At 46.3% G+C, this 12,913-nt stretch overlaps 1 protein-coding gene across 1 annotated transcript in view; it reads left to right on the forward strand.

Annotated features, from left to right (window-relative positions):
* Positions 1-12,913, forward strand: part of LOC141058733 (fatty acyl-CoA hydrolase precursor, medium chain-like) — a 51,675-nt gene that overhangs the window by 29,838 nt on the left and 8,924 nt on the right. The window contains exons 5-7 of the mRNA XM_073554938.1: positions 911-1,064; positions 1,347-1,460; positions 1,720-1,815. Coding sequence (XP_073411039.1) covers positions 911-1,064; positions 1,347-1,460; positions 1,720-1,815 — 364 coding nt within the window. The remainder of the gene's footprint in view (positions 1-910; positions 1,065-1,346; positions 1,461-1,719; positions 1,816-12,913) is intronic.

Below are 12,913 nucleotides of genomic sequence, written 5' to 3' on the forward strand. Positions count from 1 at the left end.
CAAATGCAATTCTAGGATGTATTAACAGAAGCATAGAGTCTAGATCACGTGAAGTCATTATTTCCCTCTACTCCTCTTTGGTCAGACCTCATCTGGAATATTGTGTCCAGTTTTGGGCACCACATTTTAAAAAAGACATCAACAAACTGGAGCAAGTTCAGAAAAGAGCGACCAGAATGGTGACCGGTCTGCAAACCCTGTCTTATGAGGAAAGGTTGCAGGATTTGGGAATGTTTAGTTTGCAAAAGAGAAGACTGAGAGGAGACTTAATAGCTGTCTACAAATATCTAAAGGGCTGTCACATTGTAGAAGGATCAACTTTATTCTCATTTGCACAAGGAAAGACTAGAAGCAATGGGATGAAACTGAATGGGAGGAGACACAGATTAGATATTAGAAAAAACTTTTTGACAGTTAGAGTGATCAATGAGTGGAACAGGCTGCCACGAGAAGTGGTGAGTTCTCCTTCAATGGAAGTCTTCAAACAGAGGCTGGACAGACATCTGACTGGGATGATTTAGCGAATCCTGCTTTGAGCAGGGGGTTGGACCAGATGGCCCAGGAGGTCCCTTCCAACTCTACCATTCTATGATTCTACACAGTGACTGCACCAGTAGAATAGTGAGTGCAGCTCTGGGATATAATACAGAAGGTAACTCAGGATCAGTAATGTAATGTATATACACAGTGACTGCACCAGCAGAATAGTGAGTGCAGCTCTGGAGAATAATACAGGAGGTAACTCAGGATCAGTAATGTATGTACACAGTGACTGCACCAGCAGAATAGTGAGTGCAGCTCTGTAGTACAATACAGGATGTACCCCAGTATAGTTGATTTTTTTGTAGATTTAGTTGATGTTTTCTGGTTTTCAGACTTTACTATCAATTTATGTTTTTCTTTTTTTCAGTACTGGAGACGACCGATTACGTGGCAATTATGGGTTTCTGGACCAAGTTGCCGCTCTCCAATGGATACAAGAAAATATTGCAGATTTTGGGGGTGATCCCTCATCTGTCACTATATTTGGTGAATCTGCTGGAGGAATCAGCGTTTCTGCACTCGTAAGTTATGTCCAGTACTTGTGAACTTATCTCTGGGAAAATCTTCTATATCTGCTCATTGACTTCATTAACTGACCTTCTTTATTCTTACAAATGTATGAAAAAATGCTTACTGAGCCTTTCACATTCAGTTCGCACATTTTTTTACCATGATAGTAGTTAATAAATTAGATGTCGACGTTCAAAAACTGTACAAAAAAAATCTGAAAAAATAACAAATAAATAAATGTGTTGAATCCATGGGATAAAGAGCATAATAACCTGGCTTGTCTCCTCTTCTAGGTGGCGTCTCCTTTAGCAAAAGGTCTCTTTCACCGCGCCATCTCCGAGAGTGGAACCGTAGCTATGTCAGCCATGGTGGTCAGCAAATCTGAAGAGCTCATCTACTTCCAAAATGTAATTATTGTCCCCACTATTTACCCTAATAGAAATAACCTCGGTGTCTGAGCAGTTACACATTAATAGAGGTTGGTGAGGGGAATGCGACCAAGTAAACTTGACACTTGTTGTAATTCTGGCTTCTGCTCCTCGTTTTGCTGCTGTTTTCAGCACGCCTAAAAAACAAGAAAAAAAAGATAAAAATAAAATGAGATAAAAAAACAGTCCTAAAATGTCTGTATGTGATATCTGAATATTAGACCAATTTTCATTGCAGAAACTATCGGAGTTATCGGGCTGTGATCTCGCCTCCATAGCCGACTGTCTGAAGACGAAATCAGAGAATGAAATGTACACAATTACCAAAAAAATGGTAGGTGCCCTGTCACACTACAGCAGTACCGCCGACCGGGGAACTACTTTAACAATGTTTAAGATCCATATTCCATGAGTTGATAAATTTCTTTTAGGTTTCCATTTATTTTCCTGCTTATAAAAGTTTTTTCTTTTTCTTTAACCCCTTCACGACCAATGACGCCACATAGGCGTCATGAAAACTGGTGCCAATCTGACCAGTGACGCCTATGTGGCGTCATGACTTTGAAGCCCCCCTGCGGGTCGGGTGACCTAGGTCACTGAAAGGTCACCCGACCCGCAGATACAGGGGGCTTTGTTCTTCACCACAGGAGGCGTGCCTTCGCCCCCACGTGGCTATGATCGCTCTGATTGGCTGTTAAAAGTGAAACAGCCAATCAGCGATAGTAATGTTTTATCAATGAAAATTGATAAAATATTACAATCCAGCCATGGCCAATGCTGCAGTAGCATCGGACATGGCTGGAGACCGTGATCCGACCCCCCCCATCGACTCACGGGGCCGATCGGCCCACGATACCGACTGACGGCGGCAATGTGCCGCCACCGTCATCATCAGCTCCCCTCCCCCTTCTCTGGGCTCCGCTCCCCCTTCTCTGGGCTCCCCCCTCCTTCCGACCCCCCCCCGTACCTCCGATGTCCCTCTCCGCCTCCCGGTGTCCCGCGGTCCTGCTTCATGGGCGCCGCCATCTTGGAAAATGGCGGGCGCATGCGGTGTGCGCCCGCCGGCTGCAATTTCAATTCATTCATTTTGATCACTGTGATAAAGTCTCACAGTGATCAAAATAGAATGAAAAGTAAATAAACCCCCCCGTTTATCACCCCCATAGGCAGGATCAACTAATAAAATAAAGAAATTATTTTTATTTTTCCATTAGGGTTAGGGTTGGAAAGAGGGTTAGGGTTAGGTTTGGAAAGCGGGTTAGGGTTGGAAATAGGGTTAGGGTTGGAATTAGGGTTAGGGGTGTGTTGGGGTTAGGGTTGGGATTAGGGTTAGGGATGTGTTGGGGTTAGGGGTGTTTCGGGGTTAGGGTTGGAGTTAGAATTGAGGGGTTTCCACTGTTTAGGCACATCAGGGGGTCTCCAAACGCGACATGGTGCAACCATTGATACCAGCCAATTTTGCGTTCAGAAAGTCAAACGGTGCTCCCTCCTTTCCAAGCCCCGACGTGTGCCCAAACAGTGGTTTACCCCAACATATGGGGTTTCAGCGTACTCAGGAAAAATTGCACAACAACTTTGGTGGTCTAATTTCTCCTGTTTCCCTTGGGAAAATAAAAAATTGGGGGCTAAAAAATGATTTTTTTTATTTTCATGTTTCTGCGTTATAAACGTCTGTGAAGCACTTGGGGGTTCAAAGTGCTCACCACACATCTAGATAAGTTCCTTGGGGGGTCTAATTTCCAAAGTGGGGTCACTTGTTCGGGGGTTCCACAGTTTAGGCACACCAGGGGCTCTGCAAATGTAACATGACGCCCGCAGACCATTCCATCAAAGTCAGCATTTCATAATGTCACTACTTCCCTTCCGAGCCCTGACGTGTACCCAAACAGTGGTCCCCACCCACATATGGGTTACCAGCGTACTGAGGACAAACTGGACAACAACTTTTGGGGTCCAATTTATCCTGTTACCCTTGTGGAAAAAAAAATTGCTGACTAAAAATCTTTTTTTTTTTGAGGCGGAAAATTATTTTTTGTTTTCACGGCTCTGCGTTATAAACTTATGTGAAGCACTTGGGGGTTCAAGGTGCTCACCACACATCTAGATAAGTTCCTTGGGGGGTCTAGTTTCCAAAATGGGGTCATTTGTGGGGAGTTTTCACAGTTTAGGTACATCAGGGGCTCTGCAAATATAACATTATGCCCGCAGACCATTCCATCAAAATCAGCATTTCAAAATGTCACTACTTCTCTTCCGAGCCCTGATGTGTGCCCAAACAGTGGACCCCCCCACATGTGGGGTACCAGCGTACTCAGGACAAACTGGACAACAACTTTTGGGGTCCTGTTTCTCCTGGTACCCTTGTGAAAATAAAAAATTGCACGCTAAAAAATAATTTTTTGAGGATAAAAAAATATTTTTTATTTTCACGGCACTGCGTTTTAAACTTTTGTGAAGCACATGGTGGTTCAAAGTGCTCACTATGCATCTAGATAAGTTCCTTAGGGGGTCTAGTTTCCAAAATGGGGTTATTTGTGGGGGAGCTCCAATGTTTAGGCACACAGGGGCTCTCCAAACACGACATGGTGTCCGCTAACAATTAGAGGTAATTTTCATTTCAAAAAGTCAAATGGTTCTCCTTCCCTTCTGAGCTCTGCCGTGCACCCAAACAGCGGTTCCCCCCCACATATGGGGTATCGGTGTACTCAGAACACATTGCACAACAACTTTTGTGGTCCAATTTCTCCTGTTAGCCTTGTGAAAATGAAAAATAGCGTGCTAAAAAATCATTTTTGAGGAAAAAAAAAAATTTTTTCTTTTCACTGCTCTGCGTTATAAACTTCTGTGAAGCACCTGGGGGTTCAAAGTGCTCACTACACATCTAGATAAGATCCATAAGGGGTCTAGTTTCCAAAATGGGGTCACTTATGGGGAAGCTCCAATGTTTAGGTGCACAGGGGCTCTCCAAACGCGACATGGTGTCCGATAACGATTGGAGCTAATTTTCCATTCAAAAAGTCAAATAGCGCTCCTTCACTTACGGACCCTGCCGTGCGCACAAACAGTGGCTTATGACCACATATGAGGTATCTGTGCACTCAGGAGAAATTGCCCAACAAATTTTAGGATCCATTTTATCCTGTTGCCCATGTGAAAATGAAAAAACTGAGGCTAAAAGAAAATTTTTGTGAAAAAAAAGTACTTTTTTTTTTTTATTACCGATCAATTTGTGAAGCACCTGGGGGGTTCAAAGTGATCACTATGCAAGTAGATAAGTTCCTTGGGGGGTCTAGTTTCCAAAATGGGGTCACTTGTGGGGGAGCTCCAAAGTTTAGGCAGACAGGGGCTCTCCAAACGCGACATGGCAACCGCTAAATATTCCAGCATGTTTTCCATTCAAAAAGTCAAATGGCGCTCCTTCCCTTCTGAGCCCTGCCGTGCGCACAAACAGAGGTTTATGACCACATATGAGGTATCGGTGTACTCAGGAGAAATTGCCCAACAAATTTTAGGATCCATTTTATCCTGTTGCCCATGTGAAAACGAAAAAATTGATGCTAAAAGAAAATTTTTGTTGTAAAAATTAAAATGTCCATTTTTTTCTTTCCACGTTGCTTTAGTTCCTGCGAAACACCTGAAGGGTTAATAATCTTCTTGAATGTAGTTTTGAGTAGCTTGATGGGTGCAGTTTTTAGAATGGTGTCACTTTTGGGTATTTTCTGCCATATAGACCCCTCAAAGTGACTTCAAATGTGAGGTGGTCCCTAAAAAAAAAAATGGTTTTGTAAATTTTGTTGTAAAAATGAGAAATCGCTGGTCAACTTTTAACCCTTATAACTTTCTAACAAAAAAAAATTGTTTCCAAAATTGTGCTGATGTAAAGTAGACATGTGGGAAATGTTATTTAGTAACCACTTTGTGTCACATAACTCCCTGGTTTAACAGAATAAAAATTCAAAATTTGAAAATTGCGAAATTTTCTAAATTTTTACCAAATTTCTGTTTTTTTCACAAACACAAAAATTATCGACCTGCGTTGAAGCGTTCCTGAGAGTTATTACCTCATAAAGGGACACTGGTCAGAATTGCAAAAAATGGCCCGGTCATTAAGGTCAAAATAGGCTTGGTCATGAAGGGGTTAACTGTAATTTTTTTTTAAGTTTTGGAACAAACAAAAAAATAACATTACAAAGCGACAAAAGCACAAACCATTTGGTTATAGGAAAAAATAACCATACAAGAGAAAAGTGTAGGGGGATAGCTAAAGAAAGAAGAGGAATGTGAGGGGAAATAGGGTTGAGGGGGAAGAGTGCCCAAAATGTGAAAGAATCCTAGATAGCAGAAAATGGAGAATCGGAGGCTGTGGAATCCTGTGTGCGTAGGAGTAGTAGAGGAAAAGTGGTACTATTACTTCCAGGGATTTGGCTTAAGATTGTGGCCTGTGACTGAGAGGATAAGGAAGTATCGTCTCCCGGTACTTTCCTGCACGCAACCTCCGATCCTCACAAGATCTCCTTCTCTACTCCCCTCTTATCTCCTCTTCCCACAATCGCATACAAGATTTCTCTCGCGCATCTCCCCTACTCTGGAACTCTCTACCACAACATATCAGACTCTCACCTACCATCGAAACCTTCAAAAAGAGCCTGAAGACCCACCTCTTCCGACAAGCCTATAACCTGCAGTAACCACCGATCGACCAAACCGCTGCACGACCAGCTCTACCCTCGCCTACTGTATTATCACCCATCCCTTGAAGATTGTGAGCCCTCGCGGGCAGGGTCCTCTCTCCTCTTGTACCAGTTATGACTTGTATTGTTTAAGACTATTGTACTTGTTTTTATGTATACCCCCCTCACATGTAAAGCGCCATGGAATAAATGGCGCTATAACAATAAATAATAATAATAATAATAATAATAATAAGGAAGTATACTCTGATCCAGAGTCTGCGTACTTTGAGGCAAAGCCACCTCGTGTGTTAAATATCTGCTTGTGGTTGAGGACCAGATCTGAGTCCAATCTGTATCAGATGAAGTAGTGCCAATATCAGATTCCCAGCAAAAGGTGTAGGTAAGGTGACATCTATGGGTAGTGTGGTTTAGATGGATATAGAGAAGTCCAATGGTACCTGGTGCATGGGGAAGTAAGCTGCATCTTTGTTAGAAAGGAGTATTGTGCGGGACGTTCTTCAACAGAGAGGTGAGAAAGTGTTTAAGCTGCGGGTATCAGAACACTTGTTTGGGTGGAAGGTGGAATTTTTCCTGTAGGACTGCAAAAGTGATTGCCAGTGTCAACAGGCTCAACCAATAATTTAAATAGAACCTGTCATCAGGTTTATACATATTAAACTAAAGACATGGCCATAGTGGCGCTGGTATACCGATTCAATAGTACTTTCAGTGAAGAAATCCGTAGCCTGGTTTTTATAAAATCTCAGTCTTCGCATGCACCGAAAACTGTCTGATGATCAATATGCGCATGCGCCTTTATGGTTCTATTTTATTAAAGCTCATCGAGAGATCGATGTGCGCAAGCGCCGACTGGTACGGAATTTAAATAAGGAAGGAGATTGTCATGTGGAGGAGCCTTGGCAGAGCCGAAGACCGTATCCACAGTCCCGCCCCAAGGCACGGAGACCAAAACTAATAGTGATGATTTTATAAAATCCAAGCTACAGATTTCTTCACTGAAAGTATGTATTAAATCATACCAGCGCCATTATGGCCATGCCTTTAGTTTAAAATGTGTAACCCTGATGACAGGTTCTCTTTAAATTCGTGGTGGAGCTTAATGACACAGGATGCAATTTACGTATAGAACCCCAGGGAGGAATCAAATTCTCAGTGAAATTGTTTGCTACCCCACAAGGGTGCTAATGGGAAAAAAGGAGAAATAAGAGTAGAATTATATTTTAGGTCATCCCATATTTTAGGTGAGTGGAACATTATGGGGAGAAGCAGATCTAGCTCAGATCGAGCATGGACCAGATCTTGGGAAATTAAGGAGGATAGAGAGTTCTGCCAACTGAGACTCGAGAGATGTCACCTTACTTTCCAGATCTGCAGTCCTGGACAGCCGGTCTTTTTTGTTATTGGCAGCTTTCTTCTCAGGACTGTATGTGCCTCTCAAAAGTAGATTGGTGAAGTCGCAGATTGTTGTTTCAGGGAAAAGTATTGATTTAACTGATTGCCCAATCACTGAAAGATTTCTTGGTAGGAGAGTGAAGAGTCGTCAAGAGCCCAATTGCAAGACTATGGTGTGCATGTAGCAAGGAGCCATTTACAGTGCCTTGTGAAAGTTTTTGGCCCCCTGGAACTTTTCAACCTTTTCTCACATATCATGCTTCAAACAGAAAGATACCAAATGTAAATTTTTGGTGAATAATCAACAAGTGGGACACAATTGTGAAGTTGAATGAAATTTGTTTCACATTTGTGGATGGCTTTGTATGCCATGGTTAGGGTTTTGAATTGGAGTCTTTGGGTAATGGAGAGCCAGTGCAGGGATTAACAGAGGGGAGAGGCCGGAGAATAGCGGGGGGACAGGTGGATTAGCCTGGCAGCATAGTTTAGAATAGATTGCGAGAGTGTTAGAGGGGAGTCCACAGAGCAGGAGGTTGCAGTAGTCAATGCGGGAGATGATGAGGGCATGGACTAGGGTTTTTGCAGATTCTTGGTTCAGGAATGTACGGATCCGGGAAATATTTTTGAGTTGAAGTGGAAAGGGCTTGGATATGTGGTTTGAAAGAGAGATTAGAGTCAAGGATTACCTCGAGGCAGCGAGCTTGTGGGACTGGGGAGAGTGGGCAGCTGTTTACTTTAATGGATAGGTCTGTTGTAGGAGTCGAGTGAGATTGGGGAAAGATGAATAATTCTGTTTTTTTTCTCGCTTCATTGGGGGACACAGGTTACCATGGGTGTATGCTGCTGTCGCTAGGGGGCTGACACTATGCAAATAAGAAAAAGTTAGCTCCTGCCTAGCAGTATACACCTACCGACAGGCCCAAATTACCCCAGTTTTTGCTTAGTGTCTGAAGGAGGTGGACCTGGATCTAACACTAGATCTGCAGTGTTTTTTCCTTACAGGTTTTATGTGTGTTTATTAATCTTGTCACCTTTATTTTTCAGATACAACTTGTCGGGTAACAGGGTGCAGATTTCTCACCCTGTATTCCCACATTTAAGCGACCGAGAGAGCAGTGTGGTGTCACCCAGATCGCCCACTCTCGGACCCGCTGGCAGGTCTTTGTCCCCTGTCCCCCGTTGGGGTGCTTCAGGGCGACTCTCAGTGGCCAGTCCTTGCCTATTCCCCTCCTGAACCCCTCTCCACGGAGAGGGCTGAGAGGAAGACGGTGGTCACTGGTGGTGGCCATACCCCTTATTCTTAAGGGGTGACACCGTCTTCTGCACCGTAAGGAGACGGTGCGGGAAGGAGGATCTTATTCCCTGGACCCTCTCCATCCCGAGGGCTCGTGATGTCATCCTCAGTTATGAAGAGGAGCCGGATCCAAGAAACAGGTAGTATGTCGGAGAGGAGAGGCTGCCAGTGAAGAAGGGCCAGGAAGATTGCTCTGATCTCCAGAAGATTGATAGGGAGAAGAGCCTCCTGTGGATTCCAGCGTCCTTGGGCCGTTTTCTGATGGAACACGGCTCCCCATCCTAGAAGGCTGGCATTGGTGGTGATGACTTGCCACTGAGGCGGAAGGAAGGACCTCCCTTGGAGAACTGACGCTGGCAGTGACCACCAAGTGAGGGATTGCCTCACTCTGAGAGGGAGGAGAATGGGACGGTCCAAGGACATCGTGGTCTTGTCCCAGGCTGAAAGCAGAGACAGCTGGAGGGGGCGAAGATGAAATTGTGCAAAGGGCACTGCTTCCATGGAAGCCACCATCTTCCCCAGAACCTTCATGCAGGACCGAATGGGAGTTGGCCGTTTGAGAATTCTGATGCCCTTGGAAAGAGCCGCAAATTTTTCCCTCGGAAGAAAAACCCGGGCTAGATTTGTGTCGAATTCCATGCCCAGAAAGGTCAGACGCTGAGTGGGAATCAGAATGGACTTCTCCTTGTTGACTAGCCAACCGAGGCGGCAGAGAGTGTCCAGGGTTATCTGAAGACTCTGAAGGCAGTCCTGACGGGAAGAGCCCTTGATCAAGAGATCGTTCAGATAAGGGATGATGAGGATCCCTCTGGAGTGAAGGATGGCCATGACGGTCGCCATCACCTTCGTGAAAACACGGGGAGCAGAAGCTAGGCCGAAGGGAAGAGCCGTGAACTGATAGTGATCTCCCTGAATCGCAAATCGAACATATTTCTGATGTTGCACACAAACTGGAATGTGCAGATAGGCGTCCCGTATGTCCACAGAGCAGAGGAATTCCCCGGGTTCCATGGAGGCTATCACCGACCGAAGAGACTCCATTTTGAAATGAAGAATCTTCACGTGGCGATTGAGCAATTTGAGGTCCAGAATTGGGCGAAGGGAGCCGTTTTTCTTCGGGACTACGAAGAGATTTGAGTAGAACCCTGAAAACCGTTCGTTTGGGGGGACGGGAACAATCACTCCGGCGAAAAGAAGTAAGGAAATGCCCTGAAGGAACCCCAGAATCTGGGACCGCTGTCTCAGAGGCCGAGACAGGAAAAAACGTCTGTTCGGGAGGGAAGCAAATTCGATCTTGTATCCGGATGCGACGATTTCTCTGACCCAAGCGTCGTCGACAACAGACAGTCAAGCATCCACGAAAAAGGAAAGTCTACCTCCCACCCTGGAAGAACTTCCAGGTGGGGGTGACCCGTCACTTGGAGGAAAACCTGCCGGAACTGGCGCCTGAAGACCTGAGGTATTGTCCTCTAGATCTCCAGCGGGGAGCGGGCTTGTAAGATGTTTTTTTTCTGTTCTCACTCAGAGAACTCAGAGGAACGATCTTGCTGGGCAGATCTGTCCGTGGAAGAGAAGGGACGAAAAGGCCTAAACGGCTGAAAACCCTTTCTATTAAAAAAACGTTTTGGTCGAGACTGGGGAAAAGAAGTGCTTTTACCACCAGTGGCATCGGAGATTATCTGGTCCAGCTTGGCTCCAAAGAGCCTAGAACCGTGAAATGGCAGATTAGTTAGGGACTTTTTTGAAGTGGTATCCGCATTCCATGACTTTAGCCAAAGGACTCGGCGTATAGCTACTATGTTGCTATTAGCCCTTGCTACGCACCCGGCCGCGTCCAAGGAGGCGGCCAAAAGTTATTTACCGGCATGGTTAATCTGATCTGCCAGATCTGCCAACTCGTCCTGAGGAGCTGTCGCCAATATGCCCCTGCGAAGGACTTTTGCCCAAGCGGATATGCCTTTCGCTACCCAGGCGGATGCGAAAATAGGACAGAGGGAGGCACCGGATGCCTCAAAAATTGACTTGGCCAGAGATTCAATCTGCCTGTCCGTAGGATCTTTAAGCGATGCCCCATTTGGCAGGGATAGAACCGTTTTAGAGGCTAACTGGGGGATCCACCTCGGGAGCCTTGGTCCATTTTGTGAGCAGGTCTGCCTCAAAAGGGTACAGCACGTCTAAGTACTTGCGGCCTGAGAAACGTTGCTCAGTGCACTCCCAGTGTTTGGACAAGGTAGTATCGAACTCTTTGTGATTGGGAAAGGTTCGAGACAGAGGTCTTGCTCGTTTTTAAGGCGCACAGAGCATTCCTGAGGGGGAGCCTTATCTTGCTTAATTTTAAGGGTTTGAAAGATAGCTGAAATGAGACTATCGACCATGTCCCGTGTTTTAGAAACGTTTTCTGCTTCTGAACTAGATTTCGATTTAGAGTCATCGCCAGACTTAGGGTCGTCATCGGAGGAAGGGGAATTAAATCTGGCAGACTCAGAGGGACCCTGCAAGCTAGAGGACGAAGTAGACAGAGCCCGCTTCCTAGAGCTCCTGCCCTGTCTGTCTCTCGGAAGGTCGCGGTCAGGAGCGGACGACTCACCCTGAGAGGCGGTCGGCGCACAGGTGGCAGTTGATAGCTGTGGTAGTCGTTCTAAGACCTGGACCAGAGACTGAGAAACCTTAGTCAAGTCCGAGACTGACTGAGACATTACAATGGCCCACTCCGGGGGGGTGGAGTGTCCTCAGCCCGGGACTCGGAGTGCTCTTGAGATGCAGACATAGTGGGAGGACTGCAGGACTGACAGAAGGGGGACGGCCGACCCGATGCCCACTTCTTCTTACAGCGCGCACAGGCGTAATGAGTAGCGGTGGGCCTGAAGCAGAGTTCCCTTGAAGGATTGGGCATAAGTAAAACTGCGCTGAGAGACCGCAGTAGATAGGGAAGAAACTGCAGAGGGAGGCTAATTTGAGCCTCAGCGTAGAGCCTACCCAGATTCAGGCGAGCAGCAGAACGTCGAAGTGTCCCCCAAGCAGCGCAGGAAGAGACGTGAAAACCAGAAAACACTCGATAAAGGAGGAAGGGGGCGGAGCTTAGCGGCTGAGCTGCGATTGGACAAAAGCGGTGAAGGGGTGCGGTAAAGAGGGGAGGCTGCATATCAAAAAAGAAAGGAGCCCTGTGATGGGCTAGTAAAGGCGCGCAGGAAAGCGCGCTGAGAGCGCCGAAACGAAAGTGAAAGTGCACCGAGGACGCCACGCCTGTGCAGAAAGGAAGGAGTGCGATATAACTGGTATTGCTGGTAGGATACTTGCTGTGGCTGAGTAATGATCAATGTCCTGTCCCCTTGAAAGTGCAGTGAGAGAGTGAGAGACGCGCGGCTGTGAGATCGGCGCACGGCAGGCAGGGAAAAAGAGGCGGGAGATTTAAACTCAGGGATCCCAGTAAATGCTGCCGATGGTATCTCTGGAGATGATGCGGGGCTGAAGGGATCGTACAGGCACTTACCTGATGTCCCTGAAGAGGATGACCACAGGGGCCCACGGAGATAAGGCAAGCCGCTGGAGAGAGTCCTCTGTGCCTGCATCTTGCAGAAGACGGCGTAGACCTCCTGCAACCGCCATCTTCCTCTCAGCCCTGTCCAGAGAGAGGGGTGAGGAGAGGGATTGGCAAGGACCAGCCACCTGTCCACAGCCCATAGCACCGGAAGGTGATAGGGTAAAAGTCCTGCCTGCGGTACTGAGAGGTGCGATGTGGATGACACCACACTGCTCGCTCAGCCGCCTGATATGGGAAATCAGGGTGATAGCTACACCCTGTTTCCCGACAGAGAATCTGAAAAATAAAAGAGAAAAGATTAAAAGGTTCGACTAAAATCCTAAAAGAAAAAAGGTGGTATTAAGAGCGGGTCTGGGAAGATCCCGGTCCGCCTCCTACAGACACTAAGCACAAACTGAGGTGCTTGGTGCCTGTCGGTGGGTGTATACTGCCGGGGAGGAGCTAATTTTCTTGTTTTGCATAGTGTCAGCCTCCTAGCAGCAGCAGCATACACCCCATGGTAATCTGTGTC

Source organism: Dendrobates tinctorius, unplaced genomic scaffold, assembly GCF_039654945.1.
Source record: "Dendrobates tinctorius isolate UK_male_01 unplaced genomic scaffold, ASM3965494v1 ptg000214l, whole genome shotgun sequence".
Taxonomy (NCBI): Eukaryota; Metazoa; Chordata; class Amphibia; order Anura; family Dendrobatidae; genus Dendrobates; species Dendrobates tinctorius.